Source organism: Balaenoptera musculus, chromosome 7, assembly GCF_009873245.2.
Source record: "Balaenoptera musculus isolate JJ_BM4_2016_0621 chromosome 7, mBalMus1.pri.v3, whole genome shotgun sequence".
NCBI lineage: Eukaryota > Metazoa > Chordata > Mammalia > Artiodactyla > Balaenopteridae > Balaenoptera > Balaenoptera musculus.
The window spans coordinates 5908881-5930490 of NC_045791.1; the positions used below are offsets into that span (position 1 = coordinate 5908881).

The 21610-nt window shown below is 67.0% G+C and overlaps 3 protein-coding genes across 6 annotated transcripts in view; 1 reads left to right on the top strand and 2 right to left on the bottom strand.

The window, feature by feature from the left end:
• The window catches only part of LIMS2 (LIM zinc finger domain containing 2), a 35747-nt gene extending 21130 nt beyond the window's left edge, over window positions 1-14617 (top strand). For all 4 annotated transcript variants that reach the window (XM_036858017.1, XM_036858019.1, XM_036858018.1 and 1 more), the window contains 6 exons: window positions 10339-10488; window positions 11155-11305; window positions 12183-12275; window positions 12854-12902; window positions 13068-13143; window positions 13762-14617. In XM_036858017.1, coding sequence (XP_036713912.1) covers window positions 10339-10488; window positions 11155-11305; window positions 12183-12275; window positions 12854-12902; window positions 13068-13143; window positions 13762-13909 — 667 coding nt within the window. In that variant the 3' untranslated portion in view covers window positions 13910-14617. The remainder of the gene's footprint in view (window positions 1-10338; window positions 10489-11154; window positions 11306-12182; window positions 12276-12853; window positions 12903-13067; window positions 13144-13761) is intronic.
• Window positions 2-4623, bottom strand: GPR17 (G protein-coupled receptor 17). Its single transcript, XM_036858014.1, has one exon. It carries the CDS (start codon window positions 3789-3791, stop codon window positions 2772-2774), a length of 1020 nt encoding a protein of 339 aa, XP_036713909.1. The 5' UTR covers window positions 3792-4623; the 3' UTR covers window positions 2-2771.
• A 568-nt stretch (window positions 14618-15185) lies between the features above and the next one.
• The window catches only part of MYO7B (myosin VIIB), a 103116-nt gene continuing 96691 nt past the window's right edge, over window positions 15186-21610 (bottom strand). The window contains exons 38-48 of the mRNA XM_036856979.1: window positions 21332-21485; window positions 20678-20833; window positions 19941-20046; window positions 19035-19148; window positions 18731-18818; window positions 17585-17691; window positions 16928-17113; window positions 16585-16701; window positions 16284-16367; window positions 15980-16099; window positions 15186-15567 (exon numbers count right to left, since the gene is read on the bottom strand). Coding sequence (XP_036712874.1) covers window positions 15466-15567; window positions 15980-16099; window positions 16284-16367; window positions 16585-16701; window positions 16928-17113; window positions 17585-17691; window positions 18731-18818; window positions 19035-19148; window positions 19941-20046; window positions 20678-20833; window positions 21332-21485 — 1334 coding nt within the window. The 3' untranslated portion in view covers window positions 15186-15465. The remainder of the gene's footprint in view (window positions 15568-15979; window positions 16100-16283; window positions 16368-16584; window positions 16702-16927; window positions 17114-17584; window positions 17692-18730; window positions 18819-19034; window positions 19149-19940; window positions 20047-20677; window positions 20834-21331; window positions 21486-21610) is intronic.

The window sequence follows — 21610 nt, forward strand, 5'->3', positions numbered from 1 at the left end:
CCCCTCGTCACAGGCCCAGGCCCGGTCCAGGCGCTGCAGGCTGCGGGTGGGGCTGCCGTGCGGCCCTGTCCCCGCGAGGCAGACAGGAGAGCCCTGTCCAGACTACGGGTGAGGACGGAGCCTGGAGAGAGGGAGGGACGGTGAGTCGGGGGCCACCCAGGCTCGGGGCTCTTCCTGGGAGAAGGCTGACAGCGTACAGGCGGCCCAAGCGGGTGCGTGGGTCATCCTCACGGATGAGGAGCTTTGAGTCAAGGTCCTGCCTGCCTGGCCACCCTCAGTGCTGACCCCAGCCGTCCACCTCCGTCCTCACGCCCCACGAGCGCTGCTGGAGGGACGGCACTCAGCTGAGGCCCAGGTTTCCTCAGCAGGCTAAGCTGTCACCTTCCACGAAGACTTGCTCTTTTCTCCTCCCCTCCTACCCACCCCCCACCCCGCACTGTCCCTGCACCCTCACGCCCACAGCCAGGACCTCCCGTCCCCCTCCCCGAGGGATGGGCACCCCTGCCGCCCGGCATCTGTGCCGCCCCACTGCCTTGTCAGAGTGGGGGCCGTGTCCCTGCACCCCAAAGCCCTGCTCACTCCACACACCCTCTCCAGCGGGGGCTCGTGGCTCTGGTCCGCTCTCTCTCCCTTTCTAACGGCTCAGGCTCGGTGGCCCCCAGGGTTCAAAGCACCCTCTGAGCCTTCTTTCCACAGCGATTCCCTGTAGCCCTCCCCAGCCCTCCAGCCGGGTCCTCCCGTCTGCTCCCCGCCGCCCAGGCTGGGCGGTGTCCCCGCGGCCTTTGCGGCAGCTCCTGCTCCTCTCTGGGCACCCAGGCCCCCGTGTTCTGGGAGTCTCCTCCTACTTCACAGCTGCGCTGGCCCTCTCCTCTCCTGGCTCACTTTCCTCCGCCCGTCTCTCCATGTTGGGCTCCCCTGGGGCTCTGCCCTGGGCCCAAAGTCCGGCTGCCTCACATGGTGAGTGTGTGCTGGGCGATGCAGATGTCCGCCTCCCCCCCAGACCTCTCCCCGCATACCCCACTGCCCACATGCCAGCTCCACGTGGTGTCCAGAAGGCACCCCAAGTGCCACAGAGCCCAACCAACCAAGCGACTGCGAGTTTCCCCTCTGCCGACAGTCAGGCCTCGGGGAAGAGCAGGCCGGCCTCGTTAGCAGCGCCCTAGCGGTCTGCCTCCCATGCCCTCCCCTGTCCGGGCACTTGTCACATTCTCTGGTGCCGGTTGAGCTCCCCTTCCTGACGCTGCCGTAGCGATCTCGCCCATCTGCCTGCCCCACCAGAGACGCGTGTTGTCCGTCTTGGTGTCTGCAGAGCACTCGGTATCAGCCCGGGTGGTGGGTGCGGATCTGAGAGACCATCGGGGAGCAGACAGTGCAGCGGGGCGGGGGGGGGTCCCATGCTGGTCTGTGGGGTCACCTGCCGGGTGTGCGCCTGAGCCGCAGCTCATGCTGGGACCCCTGCTCCGGTGCTCTGCTGGAAAAATCCGGAAGAGGCTGGACGTGCTCAGGAAAGTAAAGTATCGCTGTGATGCAAGGAGCGCGGGGCCCCTACGCGCACCCTCCAGCCCAGGTCGGCGCTCTGAAGCCCACGGGGCAGAACTTCAGAGTCTGCGCGGGGCAGGCCCACCGTAGGGCCCCCAGACCCACAGTCCACACTGCTGCCTTTGCCTCCGCTTTGCCGTTCTTGGGTCAGAGGGAAGAAAAGTTCTGGGGAGGGAGTTGTGTTAATCAAACAGAATAACCTTCAGTTATTAAAGTACGGTTATGTTTATGATCAGTATAATCAAGTACAAAAAAGGACCGGTGAGGGCGATACAGGCCACCCTATGAGCAAAACAGCTCAAAGCTTGGCCCGCCGGGACTGGTGGAAGCCTCTTGGGAAGGAGTGGGGCTCTGCCCCTGCTGGGTCTGGGTTAGTGGGAGCCGGGTTCACAGGCCGGGCCTTGCCCTCCCCGCCGCCCGGCGGTGACAAAGCTCAGCTCCCTGTGACCGTCCACCCATAGCGTGTGTTCCACCGGGACTCGGGAGGCACTGGGCAGCTGCCGAGAAGCCCTGGGGATTGTCGGGCACATGCAGGTCTGTGTGTGGGTGTCTGGCAGGAGGGATGGAGAGCTGACGTGCCTCACAGGCCCCGCCCGTGTTGCTGGCTGTCACCTGGTGACCACCCTGAAATGTGCCTACAGTGTTGGGTTCTAATTTATAGCTTGTGTCCCCTAAACGCAGAGTCCTTTGGCAAAGGTGCCACAAAGGGACCTCAAAGCACCTTGCACTTGAGAGAAAACCTTTAGACCCCCCCCCGCCCCCCAGCTTCCAGTGCCCCCTCTTCCGGTGGGCCGTTTGCAGCTGTCTCCCGCGTCCTCTCTGCAAAGCTTCACCGCCGCGCGTTTCTGTCTCTGTCGGGGGAAGGAGGCCGGGAACCTCGCAGGCAGGCGGCACTCGGGAAAGAAAGACGCTCATTGTGCAGGAATGTTTCCGGCCTCCTTGCCCCCGCAGCAGGGGGTGAAGCTGCTGAGTGTCTTGTAGCTGTGAGTGAGCAGGGCCAGTCTCCGCAGGGGGGTGGCCGTCTGGTCCCTTCTGTTCTCCCTGTTCAGGGATTTGCGTGGCAGAGAAGACAGAACTCAGCGCCGGGTGATGCGTTCGGGCCTCGGAGCAGGTGGCGGTGGCCCGCTGAGGCTGCAGTTTGTTTCCTCGGGGGCCGCTTGGGGCGGAGGCGGGCTCCTCCTCGGGGGTGGGTCTGAGGGGTGGCCCTTGGGGAGGAGGCGGTGGCCGCCGGCTCACAGCTCCGACCTGGCGCTCAGCGAGCTCTCGTTGGTCTTCCCGTCGGCGCTGGGGGGCGGCCCCGCGAGCCTCTTGCCGCACAGCAGGCTGCACAGGGCGTCTCGGAACTTCTCGGCCACGAAGAAGTACAGGACGGGGTCGAGAGCGCCGTTGAGGCTGCTGAGGCAGGACGTGACGCGGTTGCCGAGCGCCAGCGCGCGCTGGGCGGCGCACGAGGTGCGGTGGCCGCGGTAACGCAGCACGTAGACGGAGCGGTGGACGTGGTAGGGCACGAAGCAGACCAGGAAGATGGCCAGCACCGCGGCGATCATGCGCACCGCCTTGTTCTTGAGGCGCCGCTCCACGCGCGGGCCCTGCCGCAGGCTGCGGATGATGAGCAGGTAGCAGGTGACCGTGGTGACGAACGGGAAGGTGAAGGCCACGGCCAGAGACGCGAAGGCGTGCTGGGAGGCCTTCTCCCGGTACAGCTGCAGGCAGACCACCGTGCGGTTGGTCCGCACCGTCTGTGGGCTCACCAGCAGCGGGGCCATGGCCACGGCCACCATCACCCAGAGGAAGGCGCAGGCCAGGTGGGCGTGGAGGGGCCTGCGGAGCTTGAGGGACTTGACGGGGTGCACGATGGCCAGGAAGCGGTCCGCGCTGATGCAGGTGAGAAAGTAGATGCTGGCGTACATGTTGAGGTAGAAGAGGAAGCCGGTGAGCCGGCACGGGATCTCCCCAAACGGCCAGTGGCTCCCCGAGAAGTGGTAGACGAGGCGGGTGGGCAGGACCAGCACGCAGGACAGGTCAGCCACGGCCAGGTGCATCAGGAACACGTTGGCAGGGGTGCCGGACTTGTGGTCCCGGACGAAGAGCCACAGGGCCAGGGAGTTGCCAACAAAAGCCAGGATGAAATCCAGGAGGTAGAAGGAGGCAAAGAGGACGTTCTCCAGGGGCGTCTCTTGGCCACAGTGCTCCGGGGGGGCCAGGGAGGAGTTGGCCGTCAGGCCTGGGGAAGCCACCTCGAGGCCATCCATGCTTTGGCTGGAGGTCGAGCCCGGGGCTGAGCCTGGAGGGAACAAGCAGACAGGCCCCGGAGAGCCTGCGACCGGCGGGCCGTCACCCTCTGCAGACGTGAGCCCTCGGAAGCCTGCGGTACCTGCCGACCCCGACCCTGTTCCATGCTCGGCATTGCCTCGGGGGCCACTGGGGACACCTCCTGGGTCCAGCTGGGGGTGGGCAGGCGTCACAGGCTCTCTGCACTCCAGCAGGAAGCAAAACCAAAAGCAGGGACTGGGTGCTAACCTGCGGCTGGGGCTGGCTCCCCACTCTGCAGCCACGTCCCTACAGGGCGTGTGAGGGCCCTCGCTGGACCCTGGTGACCCGGAAGGCCCCCTCTCAGGCCTGGGGGATGGAGTCAGCACCACAGGGAGAGCATGGCGACCCGTCTGTCTGAGGCTCTGGGGGGGTGCGAGGGCGGAGGGAGGAGCCCCACGTTTTCTATCCCTTTCCCCCGTGTGCTGTCTGAGGGGTGGGGTGCATGGGGCCCCTGAGCCCCACTTCTCATGGGTGGGTGGCCGGGTCACCTGTTCCTGAGGGCCCGGTGTGTGGAACTCGGCCAGCTCCTCTTCAGCCTCGGGAGAACCCTGCGTACCCCTCCCTGACCCGCCTGCCCACCCGGCTCCCCAGTTCTCCCGGCACCCGGCACCCGCCACAGGAGGGCCTGGCTGGGAATGCAGTGTCAGAGTGTCAGGGGGGCAGAGGCCTGCTCTGTCTGCTGGCACATCCGGGCCTGGATCCCAAGGTCTCTTGAACTTTCTGGACTTAGCCCACCAGCCCCACGTTAGGCATCTTAATGAGGGGAGACCTGTGTTTTAGAAAGCCCTTGGGCCCCAGGCCTGCAGCGGGTATTTTACCACCCAGGGTAGTTTAACTACCAGGAGGCGGATTCTTTGCCAGGAGAGGAAGAGCCATTTTTCCCAGAGGTAGAGAGACCTTCCAGGGTTTTCTGGCCAAGATCTGCAGCCCCAGAGAGGCCCGGGGCCCAGGGAGGCGGCCTGTCTCTGCCTGGCCTCGCCCGCCTGGTGTACCTACACCTGAGAGGCCGCGCAGCTCGGAGCCCTGCTGGCCTTGGTAACAAGCCATTTCTGTCTGCCGACCCCAGGTCTGAGTGGGTCACCCTTGCTGCCGCCCCAGCAGACAGAGTAACAGATTCCTATTTTGAGTTTGTTGAACTCGGGAGATCCAGAAAGGAGAGGGAAGGTCCCTAACACCCCGCCTCCCTCGCCAGGCCTGGGACCAGGTGGTGTGGGCAGGAGAAGGCAGGACAGCCGGGCCAGAGCGCCCTCTGTCCACACCCCACACAGGCCACAGCCCCGAGTGGGGGTCGGGGAGCTGGCTGCCAGGGCCTTCTCACGCCCTGGGGTTTCCGCCTAGCGACCCCTGCCTGCAGCGCAGCTTCTGGGGCTCCCCTGAAGCCCCGCCTCCCGACACCTCCACTCCCTGCCTGTGCGGTTGGGCTGCAGGGGGGCAGCAGGAAGCAGGGACGAGCAGCTTGCGCAGCGGCGTGTCCCGCCGAGCAGCAGGACGTGGGGCAAGTTGTCTGCAAGCTTCCCCTGGCTCTTAGGCCTCCGCTTTCATGCCCATGATAATAGCCCTGGCAGGGGCTGACAGGTGCCCCGACGGCGTGGGGACGTCAGCCCTGAGGAGGAGGCTGGGTGCCGTCCCCAGCCGTGGGTTCCCATAGTAGAGGGAGGGAGGGTGGTCCAGACTGCGGGGACGAGGGGCTGTCGGGCCGGGCAGCAGCTTCATGCCTCATTCACCACCACCGGGGCCCTGGGCTCCTCCCTCCCCACAGATGGCTGTGGCTGAGTGGCAGAGAGCATCTGGCCAGTCGTCCTCAAGCAGAGGGCGGGCGCTTGCCCAATCATACCGCATTTTAATTATTGAAGGGGTCCAGGGCAGTTCCCCTGGCCAGATGATGTCTCCTGGCTCCAGAGTGGTTCAGGCTGCCTGAAGTTCTGATACAGGGATTATTGCCTGTTGGTCCAGGTGTGTGTGACTTGAAGGGGGTGGTCTGGAGGCCAAGTGAGGGAGGGGTCCTGTTGGAAACCTGGGGATGGGGCGGGGCTGAGCTGGGTGCCCTCCGCTCTGGGCTGACCTCGGGCCCGGGCTGTGCCCCGCGGCGGTGCAGTCGTGCCCCTCCGTGAGGGCCACTCACAGGTACTGACCACCTCCTCTGGCCGGCATGAGGCGGCGGGCCTGCCTGGACACCGCACCCCAGTCCTGAGGGGCAGGCGTCCGTTGCCTCATTTCACAGATGAGGAAACGGAGGCTCAGCATCCGCCAACTTGCCCAGGGTCACTTGGCCGGGTGACGGCCTTGGAGTAGGAAGTCAGGTCAGGAGGACCCGGCGGGGACAGCCAACACCTCCACCTGCCTTTCTCGTGGAGGCTGGAAGCTCCCGGCTGCTAGAGCTCGTGCTGGAGTTTCCTCCCCGGCTCAGCGGCGCCCCCGGGGGGCCTGGCCCCAGGACCAGCGACACAGTTTGTACCACCGCTGTTCAAAAAGCAGCACAGTGGTGACGGCAGAGCAGCGAACCGAGCGTGGGCCCCGCGTGCCTGCCCAGGTGGCACCTGGTGGGCGGGCCAGCGCCTGCTTTCTGCTCCTGCCCCGTGCCCTCCGCCTCCCACCCCTGAAGGCTGCGTGCACCGCGCTCTCTCTGGGGGCGCAGACTTGGTTTCAGAATGCTTTCAGGCCGTTTCTGGTTTGTCGGGGTTTCTCTCCCCCTCCGCCACGTTAGGAGTTTTGGTGCTGGTCCCGCCGCGTGGTCCGCAGTGGCTCCCGCTCCCCTCCGCGGGTCCCTAGAAGCGTCCGCACTCGCTGCCCCTCGATGTGTCGCTCTGCTCGGCCAGGGCGACTGGGTTGCATGGAGTTTGGCCCGGGCCTTGGGGGGTTGGGGCCCCGGCCGTGGGTCAGGCGCAGGGCTTGGCCTCCGCGGAGGGGACGTGGGCAGGCCTGGTGGCGGGAGGTGGCCGAGGTGGCCGTCTCCCGGCATCGGCGCCGCCAGCACCTCTCCCTCCTGACTCCTCCTCCGGCCCCTCCCGGAGCCGCCTGGCTCGAGGTGAGGCGCCCGGGGGCTGTCACTGCAGCCGTGGGACCGCAGGCCGGGCGCTCACCCTTCCTTTAAAAGCCCCGACAGTGAGACGGGAACGCTGCCTGTGCGCCGCTCTCATGCAGACCGGGCGGCCTGGATAACTAGGTCGTAGCCCGACCACAGAGAGGCTTCTGGGGGACGGGGCTGGGCTCGCGTCCCTGCCCTGCTCCGACTCTGCCCCCGCTGGGCCTGAGCTCCCCGCCCGCCCCGCCAGGCCCTGCCCTTACCTCTCTCGGCGGGTCTGGGGCGGCAGGTGGGCTGCAGCCTGTGGGTGGGTGGTGAGCTCCGGGCAGCTGTGCTGGAGGCCGGCTGGCTATTTAAGGAGAGGAGGCGAGGCTGCAGCCCCTCGGGCCCTGAAAGGCCGCTTCATTCCTGAGGGGTCCCCTGTGTGGTGGGCCACTCCTCTAGCTGCCTCTGCTGCCGCTGGGCCGTGAATATTCCAGTGTGTCCCAGCCGTCCCCCCCCCCCCCCCGCCCCCAGCTGGGCCACCGAGCGTCACAGAGGCCGAGTGTGCGACCGTCTTCGAAGCCGCAGAGTGGGCGCCGGCCGGGTGGGAGGCCTGGCTGGGACCGACAGACACAACAGGACGTTTCAGATCAGGGTAATTTCCTGGGGGGGTGGGGTGGGGGAGGGGGCCAGGGAGGGGCTGGCCGCCATGGCAACGGGCCTGGGCGCCCAAGCCCGCACTGGCCATCGGCAGAGGGGGTCTTGTGAATGGGGAGGGTGGGAGGCCGAGGAGTCTCGTTCGGTCCAATGAGAGGGGACTCTTTCAGGACGCCTGCTTAGGGTCCTTGTGTCCTGCCCCATATAATGAGGCCCCGCTTGGGTGTGCGGAATAAATCACGGCCTTTATCTCGAGCGGGGCCCAGCTGCAGGCTGCCTCATAATGGGGCGCTGTCTGTGCCTGTGGGGACCCGGAGGCCTGGCCCTCGCCTGTGTGGGCTCCTCCTCCGGACGGGAAGCCTGGGAAGAGGGTCGCTGTGGCCCGCCGCCCACCTGCCCCACAGCTCCTCCTGGGAGTCCGGGAGTCTGCGGGGCGTTTGGATGTTGACAGTGGCTGCTCCTGAGACGGCTCCAGCAGAGCTTGGTTCTCCCCGTCTTTCCCGAAATGATGCGTCCGGTGACACAGGGAACCGAATCACCATTCCTAATTTCAAAAGACTTTAAAAAACTTTTTAGTTACAAGGTTGAAAGATGTACACAGCCATCACTGGGAAGTACCTGCCACAAGTACTGTCTGAAATGTCTGAATTTCTTTCGCACAATCCCGTGCACTTGGGATTACTGCCCATTTTACAGACGAGGAAACTGGGGCTCAGAGAGGTGAGGTAACTGGCCAATGACAAACCAGTGGGGTGGCCGAGCCCGCATTTGGACTCAAGCGTGTGTCACTCTAAAACTCAGGCTGTAAGCGTGTGTGTTTTGTTCTCTTCTTCTGTTGCAGCTCAGTGGTAAAATTCTTAGGTTCCATCTTCATTCTACCTGGGAAAAAATTCTGCAGGTTGCCCTTAGATCTGGTGCTGGGATCAGGTCTGCTGAAAAGACGTTTCCCGTCTGGGGTTCCGTCAAGAGAGCGGGACTGCGCAGTTCTGTCATGCCTGGGAGCCGGTGGGGTGTGCGGCCCCCCTCCCCGCTGTGGCCCGGGGTGGCCGTCTGGGAGAACTGGCTCACGGTGACTTGAAATGTGGGAGTCTGGCTGGCTGCTGTCGGGTGACTGATGGCAGTGGTTTTAAGGGCACTGACCGTTGCAACAGAATTTTGAGGAGTTGCGCTAATTTCTATATCTTTGAAACAAAAAGCGTTCCGTATGGGTTGCATGTTGTCCTACTGCTGAAGACGAGTCACCAGGATTGGAGTGGGGTTGTAGGGAATAAATGCCCTGTCTGTGGCAGAGACGCAGTAGGCGGCAGGCGTGGGAGTGGCGAGGCCCCGCCGTGGCAGGAGGCCTGGGATGGGGCTGGGGCACGGGGTGTCTGGGGGAGAGTGGGGCGGGGAGAACCCACTGGGCTTCAGGGATCTGGGGACGGAAGGGAGATGGGGACTGAAGCCACGGGCCACGTCTGTGGCCCCTGGGCCGGTAGAGTGAGCCGGGGGTCCCAGGCCAGGAGGCGACCTTCCAGTCTCTGTGGCCACGTCGTCGTGGGGAGATGACGCCCGCCGTCCTTCCCTTCTTGTCTTTTACAACCATTCACCCACGTACGCATCAGAAGACCTGTCCTGAGCCGCTGCCCTGGGTGGGGCACACAGGGTCCAGAAGAGCACAGCTGGGAGCTGGTCAGCGGCTTAGCAGGCGGCTGCTGGGCACTCCCTTGGGCCCCTTGCCCTTCACCCCGGGGAGCTAGGACACACTCAGGGCAAGCACAGGGCGGTCCAGACCCAAACGCGGTAGGAGGCACTGCGGTCAAGGGCGTGGGTGCTGAGTTGGCTGCCCTGGCACCTAGGATCTGCCCACCACACCTGCTTGGGGGTTCCTGAGTCTGAGAGTCCATCGCTTAAGTGCACTCCCTGACCTGCCTCTAACAGAGGCCCACACCGGTATCAGGTGGCCGGGAGGCTGGTGAGAGTGGGTTGGGGACCTGGAAAGGGAGGGAAGGAGGGCCCGGATGCTGAGAGCACTTGCAGACTGGGTGGCGGGTGGGGGATGGGAGCAGTGCACTGGGGCCTTTGTGCGTCTTCGCCGGGGGACCCTGAATCTAAATTGCTGCCGCCTTTGAGGCCCAAGGAAACAGAAACCATGTTGATTTCTCTCTCGGTGGAGACCGCAGCTGTGGCCCAATGGAGGGAGCAGCACCAGAAATTCCTCAGAGGTCTTCACAAAAAAGACTCTGTGATGACAGTTCCTGGGTCTGGGGGCCTCCATCTGACACAGCTGCGCTTGTCTTTGGAGACAGAGAGGGCCTGTAGACGTCCGGGTTCCTCTTTGTCGGGCCGACCCCTGAGGAAGCAGGCGTGCAGGCCCAACGGGCCTGGCACTCCTTGGCCCCTGGGCTGGGCACGAAAGTCACTATACGGTTACTCGTGTGTGTTAAAAGACATTTGAAAAATAAAATGAATTTTTCAGCAAATATCCATGAAACTTCTGCTCTCGTCCACACACGATGTCCTAGGCTCAGAAAAAGCGTAAAGAAGAAAAGCACCACAGTTGCTGTACTGTCCAAACACGGCAAACACCAGCATGCTGCCGTGTTTCCTTCTGGCCTTTGTCCCGTGCAGAGGCTCCTTTTAGAGGGTGCACCCGTGGCCTTCCCGGCCGCAGGACTGTTAGCTTGCTTTTCTGGACCACCGTGCTGAGCCCCCGAGGCTTCCCGGCAGGCGTCCGTTCAAGCTGCGGGCGGGGGCTGGGGGCGTCTTCTCCAGGGAGGTGGCCCAGGCTGCCTGGGGAGGAAGAGGAGCGGCTCCGCCCCTGACCCCCAGCTCACTTCTCACAGGCACCTGTGCCGACCCTGCCACAACCGTGAGAAGGCCAAGGACCTGGGCAAGTACATCTGTCAGCGCTGCCACCTGGTCATCGACGAGCAGCCCCTCATGTTCAGGAATGATGCCCACCACCCGGACCACTTCAGCTGCACCCACTGCGGGTAGGGGCACAGCCGGGGCCCGGCGGACCGGGAAGGTGGAGAGCCGGGTGGAGGGGGTCCGGCCGCCCGGGGCAGTGACGGGGCGGGAGGGGAGCACTAGGGGGGCAGAGAGGGGCGTCCGGAGAGTGGGGTGCAGGGGCAGGTAGAATGGGTCCGGGAGGGCACTGCTGCAGGAAACACGTCTCTCAGGGGAGGCTGATGGGAGGACTCACAGGTGAGGGTGGGTGAGGGAGGGCTGGGCCCCCCGGTGAAGCCGAGAGGAGGGAATCACAGGTGCGGAGGGTGAGCGTGAGGTGGGGCGGATGAGGGAGGAAGGAGAGGCCACGGAGCCATCCCCTCGTGCCAGTCCCAGACGCCCAGTCTGGTCTGGAGGGCGGGGGCCCGGGGAACAGATCTGTGCCGGACACAGGCCGCCTTCTGCCAGGGCCGGGCGGGAATCCTGTGCCCTGGGGCCCGTCTGGGGCACAGGAAGTCTCCAGAGAGAGCAGAGATGAAAGCAGCGCCTGTCCCGGGCGCTCTGCTGGGACTGAGCTGGTGGGGGGTGGAGGTGGCGGGCGTGTCTCAGGAAGCTGCTTCCCTGGCGCTGAGGGGCTGGGGTGACCCTCCCAGCACGACAGGCCACGGAAGGGCAGGGTGGTCACCCGGGGGCTTCACGCTGTCTTCCAGGAAGGAGCTGACTGCAGAGGCCCGTGAGCTGAAGGGCGAGCTCTACTGCCTGCCCTGCCATGACAAGATGGGTGTCCCCATCTGTGGGGCCTGCCGCCGGCCCATCGAGGGCCGTGTGGTCAACGCGCTGGGCAAGCAGTGGCACGTGGAGGTGAGCGAGGCCAGCCCGGACAGCAGGTGGGCGCCCCGGCTCCCGTCCCCAGCCAGCCTGGCCCCGAAGCCCCTCCACACGCCCTCCAGCCCCCAGGCCACGTGGCCGGCTCCCAGCGGGCACCTTCCTCCTGGGTGCTACCCCTCCTCACCCCTGGTCTGGGACAGGTCTGTCCACGGGACCCAGGAGACTTGAGCCCACAGGCCATGGCCGCGCAGGCACACCCCCTCCCTCCCTCCCCATCCTGGCCTTCTAGAGGATTCCAAAGTCATGAGAACACCTTGGGGACACTGGCCCGGGGTGCCCTGTGGGATTGCGGTTGACGGAAGTGGCTGCGTGTCTGGCCCACCTGCAGGCGAGGTGCTCAGGTGTGTCCGGCCGGCTGTCCGGGAACACTCACCCCTGCGCCGGGGGCTCTGATGGCCTTAGGGACACCACCTGGCAGGGAGGCGTGCAAGCCCGTGACCGGGCCAGCTCTGTGTCCCGCAGTCTCTGCCCTGGGCGGCCTGTTTGCGAGGGTCCTGGCGCGGCCCCCGGCCCCCTGGGGGAGGGTGAATCCTCACACGCCGCAGCCTCCACGGGCGGAAGGCGTGTCCGGTGACTCTGGGCCTGTAGAGGTGGGCGCCAGAAGCAGACGGTGCAGCCCGCCACGGCCCGGGCTCCTTGCCAGCGCCGACACGGGGGCCGAGGGCGCCCCGTGGGCCCGGGGCGGATGCAGCGCCGCCGGGCATCAGGGAAGGGGTGGGGTCTGCTGACCAGGAGCAGTCCGTGGAGGTGTCAGCCCAGCGAGGCCCCCCGCCCACCAGCCTCCGCTTCCTGGCTGTGCGCTGGGAGGCGCTCCAGGCCTGACGCTGCCCTCCCTGCCCACCCCCCCCAGCACTTTGTCTGCGCCAAGTGTGAGAAGCCGTTCCTGGGCCACCGGCACTATGAGAAGAAGGGCCTGGCCTACTGTGAGACCCACTACAACCAGGTAGGGCCCGGGGCAGGGGGGGCGGGGGCTGCGGGGAGCCGGCAGGGCGCGGGCTGTGTGAGTGGCAGGAGAGGACATGGGGCGGCCCCCGGGGCCCCGCCGTGGGTGCTGAGGCCAGGCTGGTGAGCTCAGGGTCTCGGGACCGGGGCAGCCCTCTGGGCCTCCGTGTCCCCATTTGAGAAACGTGCCTTGTGGCCCAGGCCTGCCCCGGGCACTGAATGAGATGGCAGTGTGAAGTCCTGGGCTCTCGGGGTGACGTGTACCACCATCTCCTCCCCCCTGCCAGGCCTGGCAAAGCTGCCCAGCTGTTCTGGCACAGAGGACAGGGTTACTGCCTTGCCCACACTTCTCAGGACATGGGCGGGAGCAAAGGGGCCTTAGGGGGAGCAATGCCTCCACCTGCTGTCTTTCCCAGGGGGTAGTTCTGATGGGCCCTCAGGCCTGAGGCTGTGCCCTGGCAGGAGGCCCAGGTGGCTGATGAGAGCTGCCCTTTGTGGGAGTGGGTGGGGGCCACACCCCTGGCCCCGGGCTGGGGGCACAAATGCCTGCAGCTTGTTTAACACCCGCTCTGTCCACAGCTCTTCGGGGACGTCTGCTACACCTGCAGCCACGTGATCGAGGGCGATGGTAAGGCCCCTCTGTCCCCGTGCCCCCTTCCCGCCCCAGGCCCCGTTCCCCCGCGCTCTCTGGGCTGTGGGTCCTGCAGCTGCGTGCCCAGCTGGCCCTCCGTGTGCACAGCTGGGCCTGTGGCTGGCCTGGGGGGGCCTCTAAGCCCCCATCTGCCCCGCACAGTGGTGTCGGCCCTCAACAAGGCCTGGTGTGTGCACTGCTTCTCCTGTTCCACCTGCAACAGCCGGCTCACCCTGAAGTAAGTCGTGCTGGCTCCCGGGGGTCGGGGGCCAAGGGGGGCGGAGACCTGCAGGGCGTCCCCCTCCCGCCTCCTGGGGCCCGTTGGGGGCTCGGGTTGGAGTCGGCTTGCCATGGGCTCTTCTCTTCATCGGACCTTCCCTGGGGATGCAGTGGGAGCAGGGGCAGCCCCAGCCCCGAGAAGGCAGGTCCAGGGACCCCCCCCAGGGCACAGAGGGAGGAAAAGTCACACGGCCTTCCAGCACCCGGAAGGGCGCTGGCCTCTGGGAGGGAGGGACGCTCCGGCTCAGGGAGCAGCGCGCTCAGAGCCAGAGGAGCCAGACCTCACCTAGGAGGCCAAGGGGGGAAGGCCAGCTGGAGCGGTGAGGGGAGGGGAGGTGCGGCCCGGCTTCTGAGGACAAGAGGGAAGGTTCTGGAGTTGCTGCATTCAAGAGAAGTCTCTAGGCAGAAAGGGAAGCCTGGAGGCCCATCTCCTCGTCTCCCATGGCGTCCGGCCAGAAGGTGCCCCCCGGGCCTGGCCGGCTGGCGGGGGACAGGCTGCGGCAGGGGGAGGTGGTGGGCTCTGGGCCGGGGGTCCGAGGAGACCGCGGCTCTCCTGGCCGCTGCCCCTCCTCCCCAGGAACAAGTTCGTGGAGTTCGACATGAAGCCCGTGTGTAAGAGGTGCTACGAGAAGTTCCCGCTGGAGCTGAAGAAGCGGCTGAAGAAGCTGTCGGAGCTGGCAGCCCGCAGGGCGCAGCCCAAGTCCGCGGGCCTCCAGCCCGCCTGAGAGGCCCGCCCGCCGCCCGCTCCCGGCCCGTCGTCCTCCTGCCCCCCGCGGCTTCGCTGCCTGCCCCCGCTGCCCGAACCTGTGGCCTCCCCCTGCCCGTCTCTCTGCTCAGCATCTTCTTCCTCCCCGCCACAAGGCGTCCCGTCCCTCCCCGCCCTCCTTCCACGAGGCCAGAGGCCACGGGGCAGGGGCCTGGGCGTGGCAAGCCTGTGACAGGTCCTCGTCCACAGCCTCAGCCCGAGGTCTTCCAGGGACAGAAGTAGGGCCAGGGTCACCTGGGCCGGCCTGTCCTGACCTGTTCCATCCCCGCAGGAGGCCTCGTGGCTCACATGCTGTGGCAGCTTGGCCAGCCTCCGCCCCCCGTGGCACGGGTGTAGCCCACGGCCAGGTGGTCGCCCGGACCCCAGGGCCACGTGGGTGGGCGCCCCCGGGGAACCACCCTGCGGTCCCCCGACCACGCACGCGCTCAGCCAAGCAGGAGCCTCGTGCCCAGACCGGGCCGGCAAGTCCTGTTCCTTCAGCCCATGCAGCAGCAGGAGGGCCCCGCTCACCCGCCGCCAGGGCACGCGCTGACTCCCTGGGTACGGCCTGGGGCCATGAGGTGGTGGGCTCTGGTGGGCGGCTCGTTCCTGCCCTCCGGGGAGGACAGCCTGGGACCCTGGTGTTGGGACTCGCACTTGCACAACGAATGAAGGCTTCTCTACACGACCCCAGGGCTTGTGTGGTTTGTGACATTGCGGTGGACACGCTGCCACGGGGTTAGGGAGACAGACGCCAGACTGGACAGGCATCCCAGGGCCAGGCTGCCAACAGAGACCCTCAGTCCCTGAAGGCTGGCCCGGTGGGTGGAGTCGGGGGACAGGCTCCGACAGGGCGGGCCGGGGCCGTGGGCGCCCAGCCCAGGCTCCGAGGCCCTGCATCCAGCTCCGCTCTCGGGGCAGCGAAGCCAGCGGCCACCTCCACCAGACCCTCCTGGTGGCAGCCCATGTCCAGTGCTGGGCGGGGGAAGGAGAAAAGGTGTGCAGAGGGGCCTGTAGAAAGCATCTCCGCAGTCCGAGAAGCAGGAAGGGAAGGGGTGGGGGGGTGGAAGGAAAGGGAGGAGGGAGACACAAAGGAAGTCACTCCCTGAGAACGGAGCTGTCCTCTGCTGGGACTGGACGGGCTGCAGTGCTGTTTGCTTTCCCTGGAAGGAACCCTTTGCTGGACCTCCTGCCCACCCGAGCCCCAGCCCAGCCCTCGTCTCTCGCTGACACGCTCCCCACTGCTCCGCGGAACTTTTATTGAACATTCCTGCGGGGGCGGGTCCTCCCTGTCATCCATCCGTCGGCCTGGAGGCCTGCCTGTCCCGGCCCTGCCCTTCGGCCCTCAGAGTCAGCACCTGGGGGAGGGGGCCCCTGGGGTGCCACAGGGTGGTGGTGCTGGGGGTTCTGGGGAGAGGGTGACTTGAAAGCCCGCCACCAGAGGGCAGGCCTTGGGCCCAGAGAAGGGCCCTCGGGAAGTGCCACCAGGACCCCCCGATTGCGGAGGGTGGCTGAATGGGCAAGAGGGCCCCGCTGCTAGGGATTGGCCGGGACTGAGGTCCGGGGGCCCCGCTGCTTGTTCACGGTGCTCAGCAGCTGCTGCACGTACGAGGTCAGCAGGTCGTCCATCTTGTAGCCCTGGACGGGGGGAAGGGTGGGGTGGGAGTCTGAGGGGTACAGCTAAGCGGGGCTTGGGCCAGCGCTTGCGGGGCCCAACCTCTGCCTCAGTGACACACCGGGCAGGGCGTGAGGAGAGAAACAGGGCTCCTGCGCCCGGGCCCCAAGTCCCCTTTCCTCCCTGAGACCACAGGCCCCCCTGCCAGGCCTTGTTGCCCCCCTGGGTGACACGCCCAACCCTTCCTGAGCTGCACCTCCTTCCTCTGCCGGCCCAGCCTGGCCTGCCCACCCCAGGCATGGGGGCCACGTCCTCCCAGGGAGCAACTCGCCCGGTGGCCAGGGGCGTTGGGTCAGGGTCAGGGAAACCCAGTGTCCGGAGCCTCTGGGTCCTTTGTGTGTGGGCTGGGAGAAGCCCCCCGGGCCTCGGGCTCACCAGAGAGGTCTCACACAGCAGGCGGCTGCCCCGGCCCAGGCTCCCCAGCACCATGTGGAAGTAGGTGCTGCCGCTGCTCCAGCTGGCAATCTTGGTGAAGGGGTAGGTGGTGAGCAGGTCCTGGGGGCACAGCGGGCGGGGGGTAGGAGCCAACCAAAGCCCAGACGGCCCAGGGGCCCTGAGTCTGAGCTGCTGCCCGGGGTCCTCCAGAGCCCACGGGGCCATGTGGGGGAGGCCAGGAGGGCCGCCCCACCTGCGCAGGGGCCCCAGGACCCTGGCGCAGTCCCCGGGGTCCTGCCACTACCTTGGTCTTGGGGTGGATGAGCAGAACCCCGTGCCGGTTGATGGCGATGACGATGATGTCCGGGTAGGAGGGCTCCGAGGTTTGCTGGGGAGCGAGGGGGTCACAGTGATCACAGCGCAGCCTGGGAGGCCAGGCGGCCCCTCCCCGAGACGCACGCACGCACACAGGTGCACACCTGCTCCCCCAGACCTGCGCTGGCCCTGCCCGTGGCGTGTTTGGAGGAGAAGCTCAGGCTGCTGGGGCCAGAGCCGGGCGGGGCCTGCGTGGCCAGGATGGCCGGGCTTGGGGCGGCGCACCCTACCTTCACCTCGAAGAAGGCGGACCCGAAGGTGGGCCACCGGCAGATCCACTTCAGGAAGGCCACCTTGGCCTCCTCCACTGTCATGTCCCTGTGCTTGTCACAGGCCAGGAGGATGCGCTGGGGGAAGCAAGGGCCAGTGAGGGCCTGAGCGGAGGCCACTGCCCGACCGGGCTGCCACACAAGGCCCCGAGGTCCTGGCCCAGAGCGGCGGCTGCTGCCTGAGGCCGTGGACAGCGCGGGGACGGTGCCACAGCGGACCCAGGCCACCCCCCACGGTGGCACCTGGGCGGGGTCCCTGTAGGGGCAGCAGCCGAGGGGCCCCTCCCCAGCCCCTGCCAGAGACCTTCTTCCATTCCTCTGAGGACATCAGACGTGTGAGGTTCTCAGGCACGAGTTCCCTCAGGACCTTGGGCATGCTAGCTAGCTGGGACCGGTCATTGCCAAACTGGGCCTTGTAGATGAGGCCTGCCAGGTGGACGGCATCCTCCTGCGAACACTTGTGGAACCCACGCAGGTACTTGGGCAGCTCCTGGGTGAAGCACAGCTGGACTTCAGGCTGCGGCCGCCCCCGGCTTCACACTCATGTGATAGCCCGCCCTCATTCAGGAGACCGAGCCGCAAAAAGCTAAGGTCTTCAGGGTAAGGTGTCCCGCAGAGGGAAGGCCGCTAAGTGGAGGCAGGGCTCCCTGCCGTCTTGCCGTGGAGGACGAGGCCTGCTCTACCCCTTCAGGGCAAGGGCCAGTGCTCCTCGGGCTGAAGGACCCCCTGCGCCTCCCCGCCCCGGCAGGCACGCTGCAGGTGCTGGTACGGCCGCTGTCTCCAGACGCCGCTGTCCCTCTGCTCCTGGCTCCAGAGCCCTCAGGGGCGCGGCCGGCCCACTGTGAGGCCCTGGCCGGGAGCTGGGTGCCCAGGGGCAAGGCGGCCGTGCTCCACTCTCAGGGCAGGTGTGGGCTGGAGCGAGCGTGGCCCCAACGCCCACCAGGAGGGGCGGCCCGGGTACCTGATGGTAATGGAGTATGGTGTCTGCCTTCACATCTCTCCCTGGGGCCACGCTGAGCCACAGTTTCCGCATGAAGTACACCTGGTAGGGGAGCGTCACAGCGGCCCCTGGACAGGGGCGGCAGTGAGCACCAAGCCTGTCCCTGGCCCGGCAGGCCCGGGGCGCTGCCCGCCCACCCCCGCACCCTGCCCCTTGGCCCCTCGCATCGCCGCTGTGTTTGCTACCGCGGCCTCCCCAGCTGGAAAGCCTCCACACCTCTTCCTCCCTGGCCCCCAGCTCGTCCTCATCCCTCAAGATGAGTGTAGAAGCCCCCTCCTCCAGGAACATTCCCGGATCTCCCCGAGGGGTCAGGCCCCGTTCCGCCCTCTCTGCCCCCATGCACCCTCCATCACCCGCAGTCCCGCCATGTGTTCTAGGCCTGCAGCATGCCCGGCCCCTGCCGGAGTTGGGAGAGCTCCAGGGGCAGGGCCTGACCGCCTGGCCCCGGGCCTGGCCTACCCATGACCCAGGGAACATGAAGGGTAATGAGAATGAATGAATAAATGAATGGGCATAGCCATGCAGGAGTGGCCTGGGGAGCCGCCTGACCCTGGCCCAGGAGGCAGACAAACCCTGCCCCGCTTCACATCCCCGCCACACCCCTTCCCCGCCCCACCCCTTCCCCGCCCCACCTCTCCTTCCCGGCCTCCCGGCCCCTCCCCTCCTTGCCGGCCCCATCCCTCCTTCCCCGCCCCTCCCCTCCTTGCCGGCCCCACCCCTCCTTCCCCGCCCCTCCCTTCCTTCCCCGCCCCTCCCTTCCTTCCCCGCCCCCCTCCTCCTTCCCGGCCCCATCCCTCCTTCCCCGCCCCTCCCCTCCTTCCCGGCCCCACCCCTCCTTCCCCGCTCCTCCCTTCCTTCCCCGCCCCACTCCTCCTTCCCGGCCCCTCCCCTCCTTCCCCGCCCCATCCCTCCTTTCCCGCCCCACCTCTCCTTCCCGGCCTCCCGGCCCCTCCCTTCCTCGCCCCCCTCCTCCTTCCTGGGCCCTCCCCTCCTTCCCGGCCCCATCCCTCCTTGCCGGTCCCACCCCTCCCTGCCGGCCCCACCGCTCCTTCCCCGCCCCTCCCCTCCTTTCTGGCCCCAGCCTGCCCCACAGAGCCCTCCTCTCACCTTCCTTCTGGGGCTTGTTCTTCTTCACCCAGTCGGCCACCTGCCTCAAGGAGTCAAAGAAGAAGTCTCCCTCCTTCTGGCTGATGACCTGGGGCGGGTGGAGAGGAGGGCACAGGGAGGCACGCAGCTGTGCGGTATCCAGGAACCCATCTCTAGCCTGGGAGGCTAGGTGCGGCACTGGGGCTCCGACCCTCCCGCCTACGTCCCTTCAGCCTGTGTGCCGCGGGGGGCCCGGCCCAGCGCAGGTGGGAGGCCCCCGCCCGGCCGCCCTCCCTCCCGGCCCCTGGCCTGCTGGGCCGCGCACCTTGTCCGCGATCTTGATGAAGAGGCTGCAGCCCTCCCAGGAGGCAAGCTGCAGCCGGGCGGCGATGCTGTCGCACGCCTCCCGCACCCGGGTGTTGGTGCCCACCTCCAGCATCTGGGCAGAGAGGGGGCAGGGGGACGCCTCAGGACGCGGCTCGGCCCGGGGTGACCCTCAACAGCCTGCTGGCTGGGGCTGGGCTCGCGCCTGCCCTGTCCTGAGAAGGGCAAGACTCTCTGGAAACCTGGCCGATGTGTGCGCTGTCTGGTCACAGGGCTCGCTGTCTTGGGGTCCCAAGAGTCCCAGCCTTTTGAACTTGCTCTGAGAGCCTGCCGCCAGACTGTGGGAGCTTTGTCAAGGCCACAGTCCGCTTGGGGAGGGCTGTGAGGGCCCCCTCGCTGCACTGCTGCCCCTTGGCCGAGGGTCTCCCGCCTCCCACCTGTCTCCTCCGCCGTCCCCAGAGGCCGACTGGGCTCTGTCCGCAGGCACCCCATGGCGGCCCTTGCTCACCGTGTCCCGGGGCCGGGGCCCCCAGGCCCTGGGACTCAGCCTTGTTGCCCAGCCCTGTGGCCTCTTCTCCCCTGTGCCCAGCCTGGAATGCCCCCCACACCTTTGGGACGTCCGGACTCCTGACTGCTCTACAGCCGCCCCGGGGCCCATCCCTCCCCTGTGTGGCCCGGGGCACCTGAGGGCGCCCAGCACTCAGTTCATGCTCATGGGGACCGGGGTGGGGCGAAGTGGTAGTTTCGGGGGAGACAGGGCAGGGCTAGGAGAGCGCTGAAGGGGAGACCATCCACTCTGTATTGGAAACAGCCGTGTCCGGCGGTGTCTCCCGGCTCTCTTCGGGTGACCCCCGTGGGGAGGGACCTTGCTTCGGCTGCGGGTCCCTGGGGGGGTGCAGGGGCTCACCTCGCTCGTGTTGTTGGGCAAGCAGATCTTGTGGCACATGCGGGAGATGTTCTGCTCCACGGCCTCCACCTCCACCTGGTGCGGGGGCTGCTTCCGGGGCCCCGTCCTGGAGCAGACAGTGCACGCTGCACCTGCCACCCGACACCCTCACCTGGGCCCAGCCCGTCACCAGCCTCTAAGCTAAGCTCTGTGCCAGGTACAAAACAAAAGCCAACCCCGAGACCACCGCCGTTCCCTGGGGGCCGCCCTGCCTGCGGTGCTGGGCACATGGCCTAGAGGAGGCAGCAGCAGCCAGCCTGGCCTCCCCTCCCAGGTGCCCCGAGGTTCTGAGGACACACGTGGGGAGGGGACCCCGGCTGGCCAGGGGTCCTGGGCCCGGCACCAGTAGGCAGGGTGGGTCGTGTCCTCATTCCCACACAGCTGGGCGGGGGGTTGGGGATGGGGACACCCACCTTCCCCACCGCGACCCAGGCTGCCACTCACTGTCACGTCTGCTCACCAGGTCACCCCACCCTCTCCCACAGACACAGGAGGCCAAGCCAGGGCTGGAGGGCAGGCAGAGCCGGGGAAGAACTGCAGGACGGGCTGGCAGGGATGGGTCTGAGCTCAACTCCTGTGGGCTGGGCTAGGGGGACACACAGGTGGCTGGGGACATCAAGGCCATCCTGTGGCCTCAGGGCAGTTCCTTCTCTGCCCTGGACAGGCAGCCACGGGGGCCTAGGAGCTGTCAGGCGCACCTCAGGACCCTCTGGATGCGGCGGCTGCAGTCGGGGGCCAGCAGCTCCCTTCTCCGCGTGTCTGTGAATTTCTGGGCGTGGGGCAGCAGCGCCTTGCCGGGCGGGAAGAGGCCGGTGCAGAGCCACAGCAGCTGCCAGCCCCGCTCCTCGCTGTGCCTGCAGGTGGAGCGCTGGTCAGCCCAGGAGGGGCCCCTCCCGGCAGCCCGGGCCAGCCAGGCACCTCGGGGAGATGGGGCTTCTTAGGATTTATGCTATGAGCTGAGGCCTGCCTGAGGCCCTGGGCAAGGCAGCCGCTGCCCTGCTGCCAATGCCGCCAAGGCTTCCCTGCCCACGAGAAGGGGAGGGGGTGCTATTGTGCCCATCTTGTGGAGTAGGGCACGAGGTTTAGAGAGGCCAGGGCCTGCCCAGGTGACAAAGGAGAGAGGGGGACCCAGGGCAGGTCTGCCTCCCCGCCGGCTCTGGCCAGCCCAGGAAGTCAGGGACACACCGGGTCCCAACCTTCCCACCGTTACTGCGAGGGTCGCCTCTATGAGGGGCCGCCTCCCCCTCTGAACAGTGGACACAGCCTCGGGGGCTGGGGCGAGGCCTGAGGGGGCCGTGGGCATGGCAACCCGCGCGCGCGGTGCCCTCTGCCCCTCCCCGGTCCCCACAGACCTCTTGGTGTTGTGCGTCAGCTGCTTCAGGATCTGGCAGTAAACCTCATCCTGCAGGGCCGCCTGCTGCAGGGCCGCCGAGAAGATCTGGTCGGTAAGCTCCAGGGAGGTCCAGGCCTTCCGAGAGGGGTAGTCGCCCATGTACCTGAGGATGGGTGCGGCTGTCAAGGAGAACGCGCCGGCGGGGCTGCCTGTCACCGCTGACCCCCGAGCCCCGCCCCGCGCGGACCCTGGGGCAGCGCTGTGCCCTGGGAGATCTGGCCCCCTGGCGGGCGGGCTG